This window comes from Protopterus annectens, chromosome 3.part0 (assembly GCF_019279795.1).
Source record: "Protopterus annectens isolate FY-2018-M chromosome 3.part0, PAN1.0, whole genome shotgun sequence".
NCBI lineage: Eukaryota > Metazoa > Chordata > Ceratodontiformes > Protopteridae > Protopterus > Protopterus annectens.
In genome coordinates, this window is record NC_056731.1 from 6,885,311 (window position 1) to 6,909,013 (window position 23,703).

General features: G+C 44.1%; 1 protein-coding gene across 3 annotated transcripts in view; it reads right to left on the bottom strand.

Annotated features, from left to right (window-relative positions):
- Positions 1-23,703, bottom strand: part of YME1L1 (YME1 like 1 ATPase) — a 1,802,807-nt gene that overhangs the window by 1,509,232 nt on the left and 269,872 nt on the right. For all 3 annotated transcript variants that reach the window (XM_044064545.1, XM_044064544.1, XM_044064543.1), the window contains one exon: positions 19,650-19,815. In XM_044064545.1, coding sequence (XP_043920480.1) covers positions 19,650-19,815 — 166 coding nt within the window. The remainder of the gene's footprint in view (positions 1-19,649; positions 19,816-23,703) is intronic.

Genomic DNA, 23,703 nt, shown 5'->3' on the forward strand with positions numbered 1-23,703 from the left:
GCAAGCTGTTTGGATGGCGGTGCCGAAGGGGTAGAGTCAGACCGCCTCTTATGGCTGCGATGCCTTTGTTTCTCTCTCCCTATCCTTTTTATCCTTCTTTCTGCTGTCCCTTTCCTCCTGGGCCAGCGAGGGAGGTTGAGTCTCGGCCAGGGGATCAGAAGCGGCAGGTGGGGCAGCCACAGCTGGCGCCACCGAGGAGGACGAAGCAGAGTCCAGGGACAAAAGGCCCTCCAGAATAAGCTTCCACCTCCTATCTTTCAAAGCCTTGGGGTTGAAGGCTGCACAAATAGTGCAGCCCGAGGAGAGGTGATCAACCACCAGGCACAGGACACACCAAGTGTGGCCATCCACTGGGGACAGCTTATGGCCACACTTGGTACATTTAGAGAAAATGGCTTTAAGGCCTTCAGCCATTACAGAAGAGGAAAAAGAAAAATAGGCCCACAAGCACACACCTTCACACACGCAGAGGGGGGAGAGGAATAAATCTAACTTAACCAAAAGTTAAAAGAACTACCCAAAAAAGGCTAGAAAGATTAGAGGGAGTTCACACACAAAGTTAGAGAAAGTTTGACAGAAATTCAAGATTTAAAAGCTAAACTCACAGTACTACGCTCGGAGCTCGTTCTGAGAAGCTTATGGAAGCCGCGACAAACGAGATTTGAGAATTAGAGGGAGATGGCAGGGAATTATGGGTAGGGGATAGGAGCTTGGATCTTTTAGCTTGGAAAGCTGCCAGCTCGGATCCGAATCGGACCCGATACCCACAGGTTGCTGAGCAAATGAAGTTAACTACTTCAGATTTTTGGAATGTCCAGGAACGTGTTAAAAATCGATAAGTCCAGTATTGGACACCAGGCATGGTCTTTTCTGGGCACCAGGAACAGCCTTGAATAAAAACCCTGTTCCTTTTCCTGTTCTGGTACTGGCTGAATAGCCCCCATATCCATGAGGGACGTAACTTGTTTCTGAGCCTCTGCTCATTGATATTGTGGCAGATCTGGCCAACCGTTTGGAAATGGCAAAGTATGGGAATGAAATCTGTACCCCTGGGAATACTATGTTGAATACCCACTTGTCTTGGGTAATTAACTGCCAATTTTGAGCATGAAGTGCTAATCCCCCCCCCCCCCCAAGGGGGCTGCCAAAAGATAAGTGCTTGGTGATGGTAGAGGGAAGTCATTGAGACTGCTTACTGTAGGGTTGTGCTTTGTTTCCTCCAGATTTGGAGGTGGAGGCACCCCATTTCTTTGACCTGTAAGAACCCTGTGATTGGTATCTAGAGCCTTTTGAGCGCCTGGATTTGCCTTGAGAGGCTCTGTTGGACACAGGAAAGGACCAATTTTTAGTAGGCCAGTGCCTACTGAATCTGGGAGGCTGCACTTGTAAGAAATCTTTTACAGTTTGCATAGATTTACCTTTGCTTTCCATTTTCTTTAAAACCTCTTCTGCCTTATTACCAAACAGAGTACATTGCTGTAAAGGGGCATCCAACAATTTAGCTTTAACAGAATCAGGCAGATTTTGGTCCTTGAGCCAGGCATGCCTTCTAATCACAGATCCAGTAACTGCAGCCCTGCAAGAGGCCTCCAAGGAATCAAAACCACATTGCAAAGTATGTTTTCCAACCTGTTCTGCTGCATGCAATAATTCCTGTAATTCTTTATTTTCCACACAATCAGAAATCAACATAATTTTCTGTTTCAATAGGCCCATAAAATGCTGTTGATATCTAAGCATATGAAACTGGCAGTTTACGGCCCTAACTGCCAAGGTTGCAGACGTATAAACCTTCTTTTCCCATCTATCCAGCACCCTGGAATCTCTATCAGAGAGAGAACCAAAATATTTAGAAGCAAAAATGTACCGACAACGGATAGTGCGCTGATTAAATAAAGCACAAAACCGACAGCAGGGTACACAGTGGTCAGGGCCTAGGCAAGGAATACAGTACAAATGAGAATCCTTATGAGGCATTTGCTTCCCACAAGTCATACAATTATTAACTTTTACTGACATTGGTAAGGAGCAAGAAAAAGTTTCCCCAATGGGGTACTTAGCTTTTAGTTGAAGACTTCAGTTCTGAAACTCGAAAACGAAAATTTCAGGAGTCGGCCGAACGGCACTTGCAAACTGCTTCTGCTTCAGGCACCGCGCGGCAAGAAAGACTGATGTATTGGCGCCAGCTGCATGTTTTATACCCCTGATGACCTGACGTCATGGAAGACGGGACAGCAACCGACGCAGGACCCAAGACTTTGTTAATCAGGCCGACTGAAGGCAACCTGCCAGCAGATTACCCAAATGTAATGACTGCAACAGTGAAACACGATGATCATCATCTGTTCCTGTTAGGAGGGTAAAACTTTAATATTTGAAGATGTACATAGTTATGTGCATTGTTAATAGGCTTTTAGGGAGTATTGGCTATGGGTGTCTTTGAGAGTTTTCAATAAAACAAAAGTTCTGAAGATGCGACATAGGTTCAAATTGAGATGACAAAAAGCAACTGTATAAAAGATTAACCTGCTAAACAGTACATGCATGTAACACAACAGCTGAAACTAGACATTTAACAAAAAAATTGTTATGCAAAACAGGTGGGAATAATACTCTCGCAATATGTTTTCTATAATGTCTACAAACATTAATGGTCTCAAGATAAATACAAAAAAGAAAGAGTAGTGAACTATATTAAACTGTAGAGTGCAAATAGCTTTGCTGTAGAAAACACACCTGGAAAGAACTATACATGTGAATTTGATGAATAAAGGTTTTCAGGATGGTTATTCAGTAGAATACCTGGGACAAAGGAAGAGAAGAGTACTTATATTAATTGCAAGAGGAGCTCCAATAGTAACAGGGGGATAAAAAGACAATAATGGTAGATTTGTAGCACTGAAGATCTAGAGGCAAGGGAGGAGGATTACACTATATTCCACAAAAAAACTTTTAGTTATGTACTCACCATAACTTCAGATGTTTGGGATCCATCTCGCCTACATTCTGACTGATGGGTTCGGAGCCGATCCCTCGGCTCCGACTCGGCACGCTTATGCTATAGAGCGAGGCCTCTAATTGGCTGAGCTATCTTTATCCCAGGATGCACCACCACTAATCCCCCAGATCTTGTTTGTCCGCATTCATGCACACATGCACAGCTTGTTTATATAACATTGTTAGATGTTTCAAGATGAAACAGGATTCGGACCTTCTGATATCCTCTGATCTCCAAGGAAGGGGAAGGAGGGTGGGTTATAGGAATGTAGCGAGATGGATCCCAAACATCTGAAGTTATGGTGAGTACATAACTAAAAGATGTTATGTGATCCTATCTCGCCTACATTCTGACTGATGGGACAGCGTCCCTAGCACCTAAATCCCGGGTGGCTCATTGGAAAACACTCCTGAGCACTGTGGAACCAAATGAAGCTTGTCCTCTAGATGCCACATCTAATTTGTAGTGGGAAATGAAGGTGTGCGGGGAAGACCATGTAGCCGCAGCACAAATGTCACCAATAGCAAGCCTAGAATGAAATGCTACCGAAGTAGCCATAGCCCTTGTAGAATGAGCCTTGACAGAGGTGGTAAGCTCTTTGTTAGAATAAATATAAGCTAGAGTAATACAGTCCCTGATCCATTTGGCGATAGTGACCTTTGTGACAGCGTTGCCCAATTTGTTTTCTGCAAAGGATACAAACAACTGATCTGTTTTCCTTGTTTGTTTGGTCCTATCTAAATAAAAACGTAACTGTCTGTGGACATCTAGTGTGTGGAATATAAACTCCGCTTTATTAGAGTATTTTGGGAAAAAAACTGGAAGCTCTAACGATTGTTGCAAGCATAAAGTAGAACAAACTTTAGGAACAAAAGAAGGATTTGGTCTGAGGGATACTCTGTCTGTATGAAAAACCAAGTACGGGGGTTTTACTGACAAAGCTTGAAGCTCTGAAACCCTTCTGGCTGAAGTAATCGCCACTAGAAAGGCTGTCTTCCATGATAGAATCTTTAGATCACAGGTAGCTGCCGGTTCAAAGGGAAAAGAAGTCAAGGCACGCAACACTATATCGAGATCCCATGGAGGTGCAGGATGAGAAATCTGAGGTCTTAATAGAGCAGCACCTTTCAAGAAGGTCTTACACAATCTGTTGCTCATTAAAGGTGGGTCTATGGATTCATGAAAATTAGAAATTGCTGCCAATTGTACTTTGATGGTAGAAACTGAAGAGCCTTGATTGAAAAGAGAGGTCAGAAATTTTAGTACTTCTGCCACGGAAGTAGAAATGGGGTCCAGGCCCCGGAGTTGAGCCCAAATAGCAAACCTTTTCCATTTGCTAGAATACAGTTTCTTTGTAGCAGACTTGTGGGCTGAAGATAATATGTGCACAACATCTGGATCCAGTGTATGACTCCTGACTATCGTCGGAAGAAGAGGAGCCAGGCCGTCAATTTTAAGGTGTGTAGGGACTGGTGTAATAGTCCCGACTGATGAATCAGTAGGTCTGGGACCTGGTCCAGGAACCATGGACCTTCCAGAGCATGTTTCCGAAGATAGGGGAACCACACTTGACGAGGCCAGTAAGGAGCAATTAAGATCATCTTGCTCCCTAAGAGAGATGCCTTTTGAATCACCCTGGGGAGGAGAGGAACTGGAGGGAAGGCATAAAGCTGGCCGGTGGGCCAAGGATGGACTAATGCGTCCATGGGGCTCTTCCCGGGCCGGGTTAGGGAGAAAAATTCTTTGCACTTCGCATTCAGAGGAGTCGCAAAGAGGTCGCAACACGGAACTCCCCATTCGCTGAAAATCTGCCTTGCAACTGTCATATTCAGAGACCATTCGTGAGGAGAGAGGATGGTTCTGCTCAATCTGTCGGCTATGACATTGGACTTGCCCGGTATGTGAGTAGCCACTAGGAAGCGTTTGGTCGAGACTGCCCATTCCCAAACTCTCATGGCTTCTCTGCAAAGAGGATAGGATCTGGTCCCTCCCTGTTTGTTCAGGTACCAGACAACTGACATGTTGTCTGAGTGAACAGCAATTACGCCCTGAGGGAGATAATCGTGAAGGGCTTGAAGGGACAGGAGTACTGCCCTCATTTCTAGGATGTTGATATGAAGAGGAGTCTCTTCCGGGTGCCATTTGCCTTGGACTGACCTGCCCAGGGAATGCCCCCCCCACCCCATCTGGGAGGCGTCCGTGGTCAAAGTGGCCGGAGGAGGAAGAACAAAGGGTCGTCCCTGATCCAAATTGGAGGACACTAGCCACCAGCGAAGGTCCCGTTTGCAAGATTCCGTGATCCATATGAGGTGATTGAGAGGGAGTTCCTGAAAGGACCACTGAGTTGAAAGAAGCCACTGGAGGATTCTCATGTGCAACCTTGCCAAGGGAACTAGCAGACCCGTGGCAGACATGGATCCCAATAGCTGCAGGACCATTCTGGCTGGGGCTTTGGACCTGGGGAGTAAGGCTCGAACTTGATTTTGAATGGTTTGAATTCTGTCTGTAGGTAGATAGACCCGCATCTGGTTTGAATCTATCTCTACCCCTATGAATCTTATTCTTTGAGATGGCCGCAACACAGACTTTGGCCAATTGAAGGTGATTCCAAGGGAATTGCCCAGTGATATAGTGGCTTGTAGGCTCCGCAGAAGTAGATGCTTGGAGGTGGCAGTTAGGAGCCAGTCGTCTAGGTACGGAAACACCTGGAATCCTAGACTTCTCAGGTGAGCAGTCACTACTGCCAAGCATTTGGTGAACACCCTGGGGGGCTGTGGTGAGACCAAAGGGCAGAGCACGGAACTGAAAATGACTGCCTCCTAGGCTGAAGCGCAGATGTCTCCTGGACGTTTGGTGTATCCTGATATGATAATACGCGTCCTTGAGATCTATGGAGCACATCCAAACACCCTTCTCCAACAATGGGAGAATGGTTTGTAGAGTGACTATTCGGAACTTGGACTTCCTGACTGAACGGTTTAGGATGCTTAGGTCCAAAATGGGCCTCAAGTCCCCGGTCTTTTTTGGCACCAAAAAGAATCTTGAGTAAGTCCCTAATCCGATCTGGTCTGCGGGGACCGGTTGGATGACTCCTTTTTGCAGCAGCTTTGAAATTTCTGAGGCTGCGGTATCCCGTTGACTGGGTGGCGGGTCCGGGATTTTTTTGGACTGAGGGGGGGGGGTGAGAGAATGGGATGGAGTAACCTCCGGCGATAATCCGAAGCACCCATCGGTCCTGAGTGATCCCTTCCCAGGCCTTCAGGTGCTTGAGAACGACCCCGACTGGCTCCGAGCAGCACAGCCGGGCAATCCCTCAGGGACTATGAAAAGCTGAAGAGCCACGAAAGGACTCGCGGTCTCCAGTGTTGCGAGGGCCTCTGCCGCCTCTGGGACGGCGTCTTCCGGATGAATTTATTTATTTTATTTATTTTACATTTGTTGACCGGGCTAGTCTAGCTGGATACATTTCCATTTTCAGTAGAGGCCCGGGGAGAAAAGCTCCACATAAAATTGAACAAAAAACGTTACAATAGACAAGCAAATGGACAAAATCATCATAGATGAATAGACAAATAAAAAATATAGTACCCAATAACAGATATATACAAAGAGAGGATCACATTTCTAAAAATAACATTAATTAGCTGAAATAACATCAAGAACAAGGCAGAAAACAGAGAGCAAAAATCGATTAATAATATTATAAAGAACTAATCTTAGTAACAGAAGGAGAAAGAGAAGCACTAAAATAGGAGAGGAGGAAGGGAAGCAGTATAAGAAAAGAGAAGGGAAAGTAGTGACATGTTAGCATAGAGGTAAGAAGAAACAAAATACTCTAAAAGGAGGTAGACTGAAGCAGATACAGTAAGAGAGAGGGAAAGTAAAGTAGTAGGAAAGTGCAGAGTAGTAGGAAAGTGCAGAGGAGGTAAAGGATTAGTCAGGTTTTGAACAGGAACAGAGCCAGTGGCTTTGGAAGTAATCTTTGATTTTGTGTTTAAAGAGAGGCAGAGATGTAGTAAGTGTTATGTCGCTAGGAAGCAGATTCCAGTTCCTTCCTACAGTATTATTGAAGAGAGAGTCACCGGCGGAATTATAAGTCTTTGTTATAGTAGCCATAAGTTTACTGGATGAGCGAAGGGAGTTTAGGTTGTTATAAGGGATTAAAAGTTTAGAAAGAATAGGGGTTTTGTTTGGTTGGTATAAGATTTTATGGGCAATAGTGAGTTGAGGGATTAACAGAAGGTTTTGTAGTTCAAGCCAGCCTAGAAGTTTCAGGTTAATACAGTGATGAGTTCTAAAAGGGTTACTAGTGGCAAAACGGGCAATGTTGTTGTAGCAAGTAGCCAGTTTGTTAAGGTTGGCTTTCTTAAGGTTAGTAAAAATTGGTGAGGCATAAAGAAGAGTAGACAAAAGATGAGTGGGCAATCTTCGCTCTGGATGATGATGTTAGGAAAGGTTTAATTCTATATAGGCTTCCTATTTTTCTATTGACTGTTTTAATGGTGTTGTTGATATGCTGGTCAAAGGAGAGGTTGTTATCAATTGTTATTCCTAATAATTTTGTTGTTGGATCAGGAGCAATGAGAGTGGCATTATTTGAGGAGATGGTGAAGTCCAAGGGGGTGGATCTAGTGCTAGGAGAGAAAAGGAGAAGTTTAGTTTTTTTGGCATTGAGGAGGAGGTTGCGTCTGGTGAACCAAGTTTCTATAGTGTTGAAGACATTTTGAGTAATAGATGAAAGTTCATTAGGAGATGAAGCAGAGCAGATAAGGGTGGAGTCATCTGCATATTGAATGCAGGTAGATTGAGGAATTGCTAAGTGAAGATCATTGATGAACAGGGAGAAGAGAAGAGGTCCTAGAATGGAGCCCTGAGGTACACCGATGGAAACGGGTGTGAGTGAGGAAATTTGGTTTTCCCAACGAACTGCTTGCTGTCTATTGCCAAGGTAGGATGTAAACCAGTTAATGGCAAGATTATCAAAGGAGAGGGATGTAAGAGTGTTAATTAAAATGGAGTGGTTGACCATATCGAAAGCTTTAGAGAGGTCAATGAAGAGAGCAGAAGAGAGAAGGTTGTCGTTGCGGTTCCTGTTAATAGTATCTACAAATGATAGGAGAGCAGTGGTAGTACTGTGATGTGGTCTGAAACCGTGTTGACAGTTTGCTATTATGTTGTTTTGAGAGAGATGCTGTAAAAGTTGTTGGTGAATACAGTTTTCCATTATTTTTGCTAAGGGAGAAAGGAGGGCAATTGGTCTATAGTTTGAGTACTCAATGGAGTTTCCACCTATATGTAAAGGGATAATATGGGATATTTTCCAGATGTCTGGGATGGTTCCCTCTTGGATTGTCCTGTTTATAAGTATAGATACTGGATATGCAATTTCTTTGGCAGCTTTTTGGAGAAAAAGTGAAGGGAGCTTGTCAGCAGAAGGGGTACAAGGCTTCAGTTTGTGGATAAGTCTAGAGATGAAAGATGTAGGAATAGGTTGTATTTTAAAGTTATTTGAAGGGTGTGTTTGGATTATAGGTGGGCTGGAGTTATTAGTGCTAAGTTGTTTAGCTAGTGATAGAATAGTGTCAGTAAAAAAAGAGTTGAAAGCATTTGCAGTGAGGTGGGGAGTATCTGGGTCGGCATTGAGAGGGGTGGGAGTTTTGGATGTTCCTGGGGAGAGGAGTCTATTTATAGATGACCAAAACTGTTTGGGGTTGTTATGATGAGTTTGTTGAAGTTTGCAGTAGTAGGTTTTTTTGTCAGTAATTATTGCTTTTTTAGTTGAGTTTCTAAGTTGGCGGAAATGAAGAAGGTCAAGGGAATTTCTATGGTTTCTCCATTTAGCCCAGACTTTATTTCTGGAGAGAATTAGCTTTTTAGTTTCTTTAGAGAGCCATGAACAATTTCCCCCTCCTCTGCCTCTGGAGGGGGAACCTTCCTGCTGAGAGGGGTAAGACTTCTGAGATCTACGGAACCACATTTTCCCTCCTCTTTTAGCCTTGGGATAAGGCCGAAAGGGAGTGGAAAATCGTGCCCCTACGGCAGTCAGAGTCTTACCTACCTGTTCACAGCGGGTAAGTGTGTCTTTTACCTTGGGTCCAAACAGGGAGGACCCATCAAAGGGGGCGTCGGCAAATGAAGACTTAAAGGCCTCCGCGAAATGACACAGGCGGAGCCAGGCTGGTCTCCGTAGAGCAATGCCTGTACCCGCCGCTCTACTCGCCTTGCCGCATCTGAAATGAGCCTCATGGACGAGTTCGAAATGGACGACATTGTAGCCAGCTGAGATCCAACCGACTGGGCCAGCTCCTCAGGCAGGTTACCCAAGAGGGTATCGGATAGCTCCTTAATCAGATCCCTCTGAAATCTCGTAAAGTGCGTCAGGTAGTTCAAAGACCTCAGTGTAAAGGCCGCTGAACTAAGGGTGCGCTTTCGTGCGATCCATGCTCCTAGACTCCTTATTAGGAGGATGGATGGACGTAGAAGCCTCTGCTACATCTTGCTGGGTAGCAGATGCCACCACCATAGCATCTGCAGCCACACCTTTAGTAAGGAACTCTCTATCCGGGGGCGCCGAGAGAAATTTGTTCGGACGAGCGGGCACCGGTTCCACAGAGTCTGGGTGTTCCCACGCCCTTCGACAGATCAAATCCAAGAGCTCGTCGAAGGGTGGAGACAACCAGGAGGCGGAGGGCTGAGCCCCGAAGGACTTCAGGAACACCGACTCATCAGCAGAGGGAGGTTTGGACTGCCAACCGCCTCGTTTTAGGGCTTCCAGGATGTCTGCAAAGGAGACATCATCCGAGGACGACTTGGGGGACCCTTCTGCATCATCGAGATCAGTGTCAGATGTCAGAGACTCATCAGGGGAGTCAACGTGCTTCCTCTTGCACGTTCTCTTCCTGGGAGGTTCTTCCGAAGAGGCTTCAGAAGGACCTCCAGGAGGGGGAGAAACCCCAGTGGGGGTAACCTGAGGCCCAGGGGCTCCGCTGTCTACGGACAGGGGGACTGCCAACGACCCAGTCTCCAAATGTAGGGAAGGAGCTGGGGAAACTGTGGAGGTAGCCAAGGAAGATTTGGCTAAAGCACTCCTCATAGCCCTGAAGGCGGGACCACCAGAATCCTGGGAGGGTCTCCCCTCCGTGGCCACAACAGTGGACGGTACTCCCGCCGCCGACGCACCAAGAGGAAGACTTGGGACCGAAAGCATCAATCCCGAAGCCTCCCCCCCAGGGCCGAAGGAAGAAGTCCGTGCACTGAACTCCGACCCAAGAGCCGGAGTCGGAGCAAGGGTCGGGCCCGACCTTAACACCTCCACTGGTTCCACCAGCACCTGCTCCAACGGTGCCGAAGCTGTTGGAGGAGGAAATACAGTAGGGGAGTGGACCATCGGCTCTGAAGCCAAATGGGCTGGAGCCGAAACCATCTTTTGGAACACCGGAGACTGGAAGAGTCGAAGGAGCACCCTGTCGATGTCCGAATCAGACATCTTGGATGATCTCGAGGATACCAATCGGGCCCGAACCGATTTCTCCATCGGCTCCGAAGGGCTCGGGGACCGGCTCCGAAATGACTCAACAATTATCGGCTCCGAGGAAACTTTCAAGGAAATTTCCCTCGGTGCCGATAAGGACTTCGGCTCAGAGGGGGAAGAGTCTGAGCCGATAACCCTTATCGGCTCCAATATCAGTGGAGCCGATGAGGGTGACCCGCCTCTTGATGGCCCAGACCTCGGCTCCGAAACCAGAGGGGTCGAGGCTGGAGACATCGAGGCAGACCGTTCAGACCTCGGCTCCGAAGTCCGTGGAGCCGATGGAGAAGTCTGCTTAGTTTTCTTAGCGGTCGGTTCCGACTGACTGGTCGGAGCCGACGCTTTCCTCTTTTTAGAAGGAGACGGAGAGGAAGATAAAGCCTCCTCGAAGGAAGGCTTGATTAATCCTTTGAGGATTAATTTGTTTTTCCTCTCCTGGAGGACTCTGGAAGAGAACGCATGGCATACACTGCACGACTCTTGCAGATGTTTAGCACCTAGACAATAGACGCACGAGGCGTGGTCGTCCGTTATGGACATTTTGAAGTCACACCTCGTGCATTTTTTAAACCCGGAGGGTTTATGTTCTTTAGACATAATCAGGCTAAATACAGATAACCACAACTAAGCAAACAAAGGGTTTGACACACAAGAAAAAAATATATATACCACTAGATTAGTGTTAAATATTTAAACTAAGAACTTTTTTTTTTTTTTTTTTTTTTTTTTTTTTAAAACAAGACTGTTCAAAGAGAAAGGGAGAAAAAGAGGGTCAAGACCCTCTAACTTAAACGGGTACTTGACCCACACACAACCACTAAGGTAGTAGAAACCACAGGGGAAGGCCCCTCTAACTTAAACGGGAACCTTCTCTGACAGGAAAAAACACGAAAATCTCAACCAAATTTCACAAAAACACTTGTACACAAAGAATAGCCGTTAAAACAGCTTTTGGGTTTAAATGAAGCAAATACTGACAGGAAAAAGCCTAATAAATAGTACTTAGCCCAGCCAATGTTGAGACCACGTCCAAGCTCTGTAAGTGGCAAACGAGATCTGGGGGATTAGTGGTGGTGCATCCTGGGATAAAGATAGCTCAGCCAATTAGAGGCCTCGCTCTATAGCATAAGCGTGCCGAGTCGGAGCCGAGGGATCGGCTCCGAACCCATCAGTCAGAATGTAGGCGAGATAGGATCACATAACATCTGCTATTATGGATCTTAAAAAATTCTGGGAGAAATGGTCAGCTTTCATCAGGGAATATTACTTATAGGCGGAGATTGGAATTTGATTTCAATAGTGAAGATGTGTTTTGGGTGGGGCAGAAGTGAAAATATAAACAAAGGAGGGTAGATTTTTAAAGAAATGCATGAAAATATTTAGCATGGAATATAAGAATTCAGTCCTAGGACTCTGGAGTGAATTTACTTATTATTACCCAAGATACAAAAACTGTGCTAGGCTTGATAGAATTTACATTTCACAGGAACACGTGCATTTAATTGAAGGTCTTGACACACACAGTAACTATTTCAGATCATGCACCAATAAAAAAGTACAGTTTTGTACCTACCATAAATGTAGATGTTCGAGTGTTCACACTGCTGTAGTCATCACACTTGGGTTATCCTGCCGTCAGGCGGTCCCGCAGTCGGCCAGAGTTCCAAAGTCTTGGTCCGGCGTCGGTTGCTGTCGCTTCTTCCCTGACGTCAGTGCGCCAGGGGTATGCAAGAGGCATCCAATGCCATTTTCTTCAGTTTTTCTTGCCCCAGATGTCAGGTGCCCCCAAGTAGGTAAGCAATACATATTGCTAAAAAAACATATAAAAGGAATAAAAGGAATACCTTCAGTTAGAAGCAAATACACCGCAAAGGTTGTACAGGATAGACAGGTATAGAAAAGTTCAGCTAGGTCAGAGGGGATGGAGGGAGGGTAACCTGGACTGCAGCAGTGTGAACACTCTAACATCTACATTTACGGTAAGTACAAAACTGTACTATGTTCATCGTGTTACACTGCTGCAGTCATCACACTTGGGTTGAATCCCAAAGCTAAGGATGGGCGGTGGAACTAAACAGGGTTTGGAGAAGCTAGTAGGCCCTGCAGAACTGCAGTGGCAAAGCCAGCTCTGGTTTTAGAGTATAGAGGTAAGTGATGGTGCTTGGTGAAGGTGTGCACTGAACTCCAAGTTGCAGCCTCCAAAATATCCTTGGCTGGTACCCCTCTGAGGAAGGCTGTTGATGTTGCTGTACCCTAGTGGAATGGGGCTTAATGTTACCAGGTACAGGTTTCCCATGGTGTGTGTAGCAGAAACGGATACAATGTCCTATCCATTTTGAAATGGTCTGTTTTGAGATAGCCTTTCCTTGTGATCCTGCAGCTTAGGATACAAAGAGCTGGTCAGATTTTCTGAAAGCCTTAGTTTTATCCAAGTAGTAATGTAATTGCCTGTGAATGTCCAAAGAGTGCAGTAGCCTTTCCCCTTTGTTCTGGGGGTTTGGATAAAAGGTGGGCAAAAGAATGGTTTGGTTTAGGGCCACACTGGATACCACCTTTGGCATAAAGGAAGGGTTAGTTCGTAAAGCGACTCTGTCTTGATGAAAAATGATGAAAGGCTCCACTGCCATTAGGGCCTGTAGCTCTGAGACTCTTCGTGCTGAAGTTATTGCTAGCAACAGGGCAGTTTTCCATGATAGACACTATAAATCAGCTGTAAAAGTTGGTTCAAAGGGCGGTAGTGTAAGTTTTTCCAAAACAAAGTTGACATCCCAAGTTGGTGTTGGTGCTCTCCGGGGCGGTCTTATGTTCTTAGCCCCTCTGAGGTACTGTCTTAGTAATGGATGTGAAAAAATAGGAGGATCCGTGTTGTATTGAGCTGAAATAGCTGAGGCGTGGATCTTAATAGATGAAAAGTAAAGTCCTTTGTGCAACATCTCAGTTAAATATTGTAGAATCTGAGGAATATTTGGGACAAGGGGATTTTGGCCTTTAGCCTGGTTCCAGGCGCAGAATCTTTTCCATTTGTCTGAATAGGCTTTCCTGGTGCTGGGCCTCCTGGTCTCTAGAATGACATCCATAACAGCTTTAGAAAGAAGTGTTGACTGGTTGTTTAGGTAATTTGCCATGCAGCCAGATTTAAAGTCTTGAGCTAGCTGTGTAGAATCTGATTGTTTTGCTGAGTGAGCAGGTGAGGAATTTGAGGTAAAATCCATGGTGGGCCTTGAGCCATGTTCCTTAGTATTGGATACTAGTGTTGGCGTGGCCAGTCTGGAGCAATGAGTATCATTTGTGGCCTCTCTAATCTGGCTTTCAGCAGCCCCTTTGCCAGAAGAGGCAGTGGAGGAAAGGCATACACTGTTGATGTTTTCCAACTGAATGAGAGGGCGTCCACTTTCCAAGCTAGTGTGTGGTATGTCCTTGTGCAAAATTTCCGTAGTTGGTAGTTTTGGGGGGAGGCAAACAGATCTATGTCTGGGCTCCCCCATTTTTGAGTTATCATTGCGAATACTTGTGGATCTGGTTTCCACTCATGAGGATCTACGATGTTTCTGCTTAGATCGTCTGCCAATGTGTTTTTCTTTCCTGGCAGGAATTGTGCTTGTAGTTGAACTTGGTAGGTCAGTGCTGTGTTCCACAAGGGCATTGCTTGCCTGCATAGAGGGTAGGAATTTGTGCCCCCTTGCTTGTAAATGTACCACATCACTGTGGTGTTGTCCGTCTTTATTAGGAGTTGTCCTGGATGTAGAAGGTCCTTGAAAGCTGTAAGGGCATTTTGTACAGCTAGCATCTCTTTTTGATTGATATGTAGATGCCTTTGATCTGCAGACCATTTGCCCTGAATACACCGTCCTGCCATGTGTGCTCCCCAGGCATAATCCGATGGATCTGTTGTTATAGTTTGCCTGGCTGTGGGTAAGATAAAAGGCTGACCCTTGTAGAGGTGACATGCCTGAGCACACCATAGAAACTCCTGCTGAAGGCAGGGAATGAGTGGTATTATCGTTTCCAAGCTGTGGCTGTACTGAGCCCATACGCTTTTCAGGTACCATTGTAATTTCCTCATATGCAGTTTTGCATATGGTATTAGTAGTATGGCAAGATGCCATGAATCCCAAGGCCTGCAGAATTTTTCTTGCAGGGAGTTGGGTCTTTGTTGCCATTATTTTGAAGTATTGAGTCAGTTGTCCTTGCTTGTCTGGCATGAGATAAGCCATCTGGGCCGTTGTATTTAAGCTGGCACCCAGGAATATTATGTCTTGTGAGGGCACTAGTTTTGACTTCTTTTCGTTTACTGTGTACCCTAGGCAACTTAATAGGTTTCTGACAAATGCCAGATGCTTTAAAAGAATGCCCTTGCTTTCTGCTTGAATAAGGCAGTCGTCCAGGTATGGATATATTTGAATTCCTCTTTGTCTGCAGTATGCAATTACTGGTGCCAGGCATTTTGTGAAGACCCTGAGCACAGTAGATAAGCCAAAGGGCAGTTCAGAGAATTGGTAATGGGTTGAACCTGCTATAAATTGGAGGTATCCTCTGCAATTTTGTCTGATAGGGACATGCAGGTATGCCTCCTTGAGGTCCAACGTTACTAGCCAAGCCTTCTTGCCCAGCATGGGAAGAAGTTGCTGTAGTGTTAGCATCTTGAATTTGGGTACGTCCAGATAGGTGTTTAGAATTGAGAGGTCCAGAATGGGTCTCCAGGCTTTGTCCTTTCGGGGAACTAGAAAGAGTCGAGTAAAATCCTTGTCCTTGCTCCTGTGTAGGAACCTGTTGAATGGCTCTCATGTCCATGAGAGCTGTAATTTGTTTTTGAGCCTCTGCCCATTGATTTGGTGGCAGGTTTGGCATTCCTTTTATCCTTGGTAAAGTGTGAAAGTGGAATCTGTATCCTTGAGATACAATATTTAGGACCCATTTGTCTTTTGTGATGATGTGCCAGTTGTCTGCAAAAAGTGCTAGTTTTCCTCCCAAGGGAGCTGCCAAGAGGGATTTGCTTGGCAGTCTGAGGGGTAAGTCACTGTTTGTCTTCTGATAGTTTGAGACCTGTCTTCTCCTCCTTTCTGGGTTGTGGCACCCCATTGTCGAGGCTTGTAAGAGCCTTGCGACTGACCTCTGCCCCTTGGGCGTCTGTATTTGCCCCTCTGTGGTCTGTCAGAAGCTGGAAAGGACCAGTTTTTGGTTGGCCATTTTCTGCTGAAACGAGGGGGTTGAACCTGTAAAAAATCCTCGAGCGTCTGCATAGATTTTGCCTTATACTCCATTTTCTTTAAAACCTCTTCTGCTTTTACACCAAATAAAACATCCTGCTGTAAAGGTGCATCCAATAACTTTGCTTTAATATGATCAGGTAAAGTTTGTTCTTTTAACCAAGCATGCCTACGTATGACAGACCCTGTCACTGCTGCTCTACAAGAAGCTTCCAATGAATCAAATCCTCATCGCAAAGTATGTTTTCCCACTTGTTCAGCTGCATGCAACAAATCTTGCATTTCCTTGTAATCAGGCTAATCTGTATGTGTGATCATTTTTTGTTTTAATTCAGACATCAAATATTGTTGATATTTCAGCATGTGAAACTGGCAATTTAAGGCCCTCATAGCTAGAGTAGCTGAGGTATATACATTCTTTCCCCATCTGTCTAGTGCTCTAGAATCCCTTTCAGAGGGTACAGGATTTTTAGCAATAGAGGCCTTAACCCCTTTGGGACCCTGGGAAATGGTTTCTGGGTCAGCAACAGGGCTTTTATATAGGAATTTGTGTGATTCAGGGACTCTGTAGTATCTGTCTGGTTTGGCTGGTGCAGGAGGCAGTGAATCTGGGTTAAGGCTAGATTCTGAATAAACATCATCCACAATGTCTAACAAGGGTGGAATAGCAAGTACTCTGTGCTGGGGTAGTAAAAGGAACTCTCGGAGCCTTTTCTTAGAATCAGAGTAATCCTGGCCTTCCCAGTGGAAATGTTCCCTCATGGTATGTAAAGTTTCCCCAAAAGAGTAGTCTTCTGGGGGAGATGCTGAAGGAATAGACTCTTCAGCATCAGAGTCTTCATAAGGGAGAAAAAGAGTATTCCTGTTCCTCAGAAGAATCTGAGGAAATTGAAACCTGGTCAGAGGAAGCGTACTCATCCTCCTGTCTAGGCCTTTTATCAGGAGGGGGATGGGAACCCCTGATTAGGGTAATTAAGTCTTCTGCCATCTTAAGCCTCTGTTTCTTAGGCATGAGGCCTTGTACTGGAGACTGCTGAACAGTCTTCTTTGCTTTTAAAGGAGTTTTCAGCTTTGCATAGGATTTAATAGTGAGTGTAGTCAGTCTGAAGACACCTTCTGCAACTGAAGGCATTTCAACTGCACCTGAATCTCCTTCAGCCATGGAGTCGGAAGGGCCTAAAGATAAAGGCTGTGGAGGCCTAGCAATCTCCGCTTGGGAATCGGATGCCGCCTGGAGTTCTAAATCAGCAGTCATCAGGGGCTGCGTAGGCGCCTCACTGAAAACCGGAGAACCGGCGACTGGCCTAGCAGCGGCCTCAGAGTCTGGTTTGGGTCTCGGCTGCCTGTCCTTATCTTTGCGTTTTTTATGCATTCCGGTCGGTTGCTCCGATGGCATGGTATAATTAAATTTCCTACCAAAATATTGTTGGGCGAAATCAAACAGACGTTTAATAGTTCGTTTGTTAAACCTAGCACAAAACCGACAACTGTGACATCGTGGTCTGGGCCTAGGCAAGGAATACAATAAGAGTGAAAGTCCTTATGAGGTATTTGCTTCCCACAAGAAATGCAATTGTTAATTTTTTCTGACATCGGAATGAGGCAAGAAAAGGTTCCCCAACGGGGTACTTAGCTTTATTGAAGACTTCGGTCTGAAATTCGATTTGAAAATCTCAGGAGTCATCCGACCAGCACTTGCTAACTGCTTCTACTTCGGGCACCACGCGGCAAGAAAGACTGAAGAAAATGGCGTTAGATGCCTCTTATATACCCCTGGCGCACTGACGTCAGGGAAGAAGCGACAGCAACCGACACCGGACCAAGACTTTGGAACTCTGGCCGACTGCGGGACCGCCTGACGGCAGGATAACCCAAGTGTGATGACTGCAGCAGTGTAACACTATGAACATCATAGGGTAAAAAATGAGACACTGGCGCTTTCCCACCTATCTGTTGGAAAGGGAGGAATTTAATGAATTTGTAGTGGAAATTATTCAGGCGTTATTAGAGAAGACAGACAATTCTTCTGAAAATAGTGTGGGATAAAATTACAGTGGAGTGTAAAAATAGGATGGAAATCAAAGAAAGGGAGATATGGTTAAGAAGTAACAAGAACTATTTAGAGGAACTGACAAATGTTATATTGCAAAATAGGGGGATCTCATAGAAGAGGAGCAACTGCAGAATGTTAAATAGAAAATAAGTGATTACCTTGATAATATGCATGAGTTTAGAAAGATCATCATTAAGCAACTCTTTTTAGATAACTCTACAGCACAAAAACTTTTACTATGACGACTCAGGCAACAGAAAGTAGAAAGGGTTATCACCAAGCGTAGGGAGCCTACAGCAAGGAAGATAACAAGGGATCCTATAGAACTACTACAAATATTTTGGAAATTATATGAAAGTCTATACAAAGTAAAGAAATATGGAAATCAAGAAAAGGTGTATATGGAAATGTTTATTAAAGAATTAAATATGCCAAGGTTAGAGGTAGAGGAGGCTCAATTACTAACAGTCAGGATAAGAGGAGATGAGATAAAAATTATGTATAACCAATCTACAGGAAAGTCCACAAGAACAGACGGTATTACTGAGTTTGGAAGCTAGGAGAGAAAAAAAATGATACAGATCTAGAAGATTTTGTTTAACAGTATTTTAAGAGGAGGAGAAGCACCAACATCCTGGAAGAAAGCAGTGGTAGCTGTAATACCTAAAGAGGTAAAGATCCAGCTTCATACAGGTCCATTTCAAATACTAAACCAAGATTATAAAATATTTATGCCTATAATGGCTAAAAGAATTGCAGAAGTGATGCCAAAATTGAAAGATAGGGATCAATGTGGTTCGGTGGAGGGGAGGCAAACATTAGACATTAACAGAACAGCAATTATGATCCGGAGGGAAGCAGAAAGTAAGAAGCTACCACTGTTGTTGGTGTGTCTTGATACAGAGAAAGCATGACAGAGTAACCTGAGACTTTAATGATGCACATAATAATAAAACAACAATACACAAGTCATAAGCTTCCATTCTATTAAATTATTTACAAACAGAATATATTTTAGTATCACCATCATTTGGCAGCAAACGGTTAACATTTTTGCCAATGAAGCTTAACCTATAAAGATGATGTTAATGCTAAACTTTCAATACTACCTACAATCATCTGCCTGCAACAGTTTGTAGAAAATACCTGCTTTGCCATGAATCTAGGAGAAAAGCTTTTTTAAAGAAAGCAAGTGATAAAAAAAAATCTACAATTAACATGAGAAAAACTATGTTGGCACCAGACAAACCACACATCTGGAAAAAAAACATGTGAATGAAATCGGGCCATGTACAACTTGCATAACATATGAGCACTAATGTTAAAAGAAAGACAATGTCTTCAGAAGTAAATCCAGACAGAGACTAATAGAGACAAAGCCACCAGTCTGTACAAAGCTCACTACAAGAACCTGCTATCAAATCTCCAAAGACAAGACCACTTCTGTTTATTTACCCTGCAACCGACAGTTGTCCAATGAGGAAGAATGCACCTACAGTAAAGGCCCAAGAAGAAAAATACCTGCAAGTTTGACCATTTTTTTTTAAATTAATTAGTATAATCTAAACAGCAATTACATGCACACAATAAAATGTGAACAATTCTAACAATTCTAAACAGCACAGGTATGAAATAAAATTTTAATAAAGTCATGCTACAATTTCTTAAAAATGGTTTAAAAATACACAGTGCTGCAATCACCACCCTTCTGCACTACTGTCAAACAGCCTAATAATGACAGCAGGATACTTTTAAAGTAGGGATGTCAGCGATGTGGCCAAAGTACATATAGGACAATAACATAATACATAATGTGCAAACCACCAGTGCCGTCTTCTTAAGCAAAGCTTAAAAACAACTTACCATGTTTATTTTGAAAAAATGTTTGTGAAGAAATATAGGAAGTCTTCCACAGTGTGGAGGTGTTGCTCAACTCAGCAGGCTGGCAGGGAAGAAGTCTGTCAAACAATTCACCCAAGTGGCTAACCCTAAAGTCCGATAATCCAAAGTCTCGAAGAGTAAGCAAAGGCTGCAAATAGATTTAAATTAAGAAGCATAAAACTGCAAAAAAGGCTATCTATTCTGCATGCAATTTTATATGAATATGCCTTAACATTGTAACCATATGTTTTACATTGCTTTGATCAAGGCACACATTCTTAAGAAAATGCATGGAAATAATTGTCTCATTCTAGAACAGGAGACCATGAAAACAGCCTCATCAAGCTTTCATAATTCAAGAAATGAAACTGGCAGCTTGATGGTGCATTGAGCACAAATCACCTGCCACTCGGTAACAGAAGTTACGTATGTACCATAACTTGGTATCTGTATTGTCCAATTTCATTATGCATCACAAATGGTCTTCAGATCCAAGCAGACTATTTCTCAGACATAGGATCCAAGCCTCAAACTCCTCCCTCTCCCACGACGACTCATTTCCTAAAAAACCCTCAGATCGAATTTGCTGCCCTAACCATAAGGTGAATACTCCCAAAATAGGAGAGAGACAAACAAAAAGTCCTACTGGAGTCGAAACCAGGAGCCAGTGGGTTCCTTAGTCCTCTAGGATACTCTCAGCCATACAAGGAAGGGGGAAGGAGGGTGGGAGTGATACATAATGAAACTGGACAACACAGATACCAAGTTATGGTACATACATAGCTTCTAATCCGATGCTGTCCATTTCATTATGCATCATGAATGGGTCAGATTACCCAGCTACAGAAATCCTGGGAGGACCTCAAGGAAGGATATGCCTGAGCACCGCAAAACCAAAGGATGCCCTCTTCCTGGAAATAATATCCAACTTGTAATGAGATACAAAAGTGTGAGCTGTGGACCAAGTAGCTGCAGCACAGATCTAATCGATTGGAGGTCTAACAGAGAAGTCTGACATACATCTAGTTGAGTGTGCTCTAACCAGACAGGGAAGTTGTTTACCTTAATGGGCGTAAACTATAAAAATACAGTCGGTAATCCAACTTGCTAATGTAACCCTAGAAACAGCTTGTTCCAATCTGTTAGCCAAAAAGGCAATGAACAGTTGATATGAATTTCTATGAGGTCTAGTCCTATATAGATAGAAACTTAACTGTCTGTGAATGTCCAAGGAATGCAAGAGATATTCGCCTTTATTAGAATAATTATGGAAGAACATAGGTAAAGGAATGGTCTGATTCAGGTTAATCTCTGAAGTAACCTTAGGAATGAAGGAAGGATTTGTTCTGAGGGAAACTCTATCCTTAAAGGTAATGTATAGAGGAGGTTCTGACGACAAAGCTTGCAATTCCGAAACTCTCTTGGCTGACGTGATAGCCGGAAGGCAAGCAGTCTTCCAAGACAAGTACTTCAGCTCGCAAGAACTAGCAGGTTCGAAGGGTTTCTGGGTAAGACCCTGCAACACTAAAGTAAGATCCCAAGGTGGAGAAAGATCAGATATCTCAGATGAAAGACTACTTTTAAGAAAGCACGACAAAGTCTGGAAGAAAAGGTAGAGGAGTTAATTCCCTTCCCGATATGAAAGTTAGTGATGGCCACAAGTTGAACCTTAACTGTGGAAAGACTTGCTCCCTCATGAAAGACAGAACTCAAAAACATGAGGATATCGGAGACTGATGCAGAAAAAGGATCTATACTCTGATGCCCAAATGGAAAACCTTTCCCACTTGCTGCAATATACTTTCTTGGTGGACGGCTTTTGAAAATTACTTCACTGACAGTAGAGGGAAGCCTGGACTTAACCAAAATCAATGGAAGTGGAGAAACCAAGCAGTTAATTTGAGTGACCGGAGAATGGGATTCTGACATTCCACCGGATGTGAAATGAGATCCTGTCTGGGATTCAATATCCATGGAGGATATTTGCTCTGAGACCACAGAAAGGCGAACCACACCTGACGAGGCCAACAAGATTGGTCTTCAACCTGCCAGCTTTCTGTAGGACCTTGGGTATCAGTGGGACCGGATGAAATGCATACAGGAGACCCAGGGGCCAATCATGGACCAGGGCACCCCTGGGTGACTCCCCTTCGGGGGAGGGATCAGAGCGAAGTACCTGCTGCATTTGCTGTTTAGGGGAGAGGTAAACAGAATGCAGAAAGGCTCATCCAGACTCTGCTACATTTTGCTGTGAAGGAAAGGTTAGTTTGCTTTTATTTTTTATATTACTGTATTGCCTTTCTATATTTTGAATACTGTAGTTTGTTTTCTTTACCTTGTGTTTTGCTTGCATTCTGTTTTAACAGCATATTAAAACTTCAAAAGAGACCACAGCTCTCTCTGTTCTGAGTCGGGCAGAATTTTTTCCCACCCTCCCACCCATTTAAGTTGTCTTGTTAAATACCACTGTCTTTCTAGTTGCCCGCCTCTTATGTTAATCTGACCATATATCTCATTTCTCTCTACTTTCACTGGCTTATGTGAGTAATCACAAAATCATCATTTTTGAAATCTCACCCCTTCAATTATTTAAATTTATTGGCCATCCTACAGTATTTCATAGTACCAAAATACAAAAGTGACCACCCCTTTCAATCCATCTTGCTGTTTTAAAAATAGTAACTCTCCACTAAACCTTAACATTTTAAACAGGTAAAACTCAAGTTGCCTACTTTCACATCTAACTTCTCTAGTGCACACTGCAGAGTGCATTCTTTTCAATCTTACCTTTCAGCATCCCTGTGACTAGCACTTTCTCTTATACCTGCTGGAAAGCACTAGGAAGCCTTAAAATCATACAAACACTGAACTCTCCTTGTTAACAAGGAGAAATTAATAGTAGGCACTAAACAGCCTATAATTGCAAAGTACCTTGCTAAGGAAACCACTCCTATACTTTACAAAGAAAAAAAAAAAAGCCCCAAACCAGGCATGTCCAAGGGTCAGCTTCCGGTGATTTCTCCTGTCCACCTGGTGAATCTGGGCATACTGGGGCAATGCAGCAATTGCCTCATGTACACAGACAACCCTCTCCTCCTACCACCCAACACTACAACCTGTGAGAGATGCACTTACATAGCCAAAATGGAAGCAAAGCTCTCTCCACCCAAGATTGTGCTAAACAGTCAAGAGGAGAAGGTTAACACCCACACTACACCTCAAGCAACACATAGCCCTTCTAAACCCGCACCACCAACACCCACATATAGCAACACTAAATCCACATATGCAGAGGCCCTTAACTGTAACCTGCCCAAGCAACAAAGACCTCTGAAGCTGAAACGCAAACAAACACCAAACACAACCAATGTGTCACATAGTTCACAACACCAGTGTGCTACCCAGCAACAGCCCCTAAGGCAAGACAATGTACCTAACACTTTAGTCATAGGTGACTCTATAGTCCGGCACACTGATGTCCCTCTCACCAGGTTGAATAAGGAGAAAATTACAGTCAGCTGCCTGTCGGGTGCCAGGATCCGCCACATAACGCATGCACTCAAGTCACTCCACAACAAGTACAAATATGACTCTGTCATTGTCCATGTTGGAGTGAATGATTTGAGACGTACCTCCCTGGACTACACGAAAAGAGACATGGAAGAGCTCTCAGATCATGTGGCCCAGGCAGGTATGACCCTAGCCCTGAGTAGCATCCTGCCTTCGCCCAGAATGATACCACAATATAAGGATAAAATGATTGACTTCAACAATTGGCTAAGCTTATGGTGTCATTCAAAGGGGATCTAGTATCTGTCTGCCTGGGATGACATGATTGACAGACCACGATGCTTTGCCAGAGATGGTCTGCACCTGTCGCCCCTGGGATTCAGGTTACTGGCTAAGGCTCTTGCCACCCCTATAGTGCCTTTTTTAGGCAAACTTCAAAGGACAAAACCACCACCATAACAGGTACAAGCATGCAAAATCTGAAGGTAATGCTACTCAATGCTAGAAGTCTAAACCTCAAAATGCA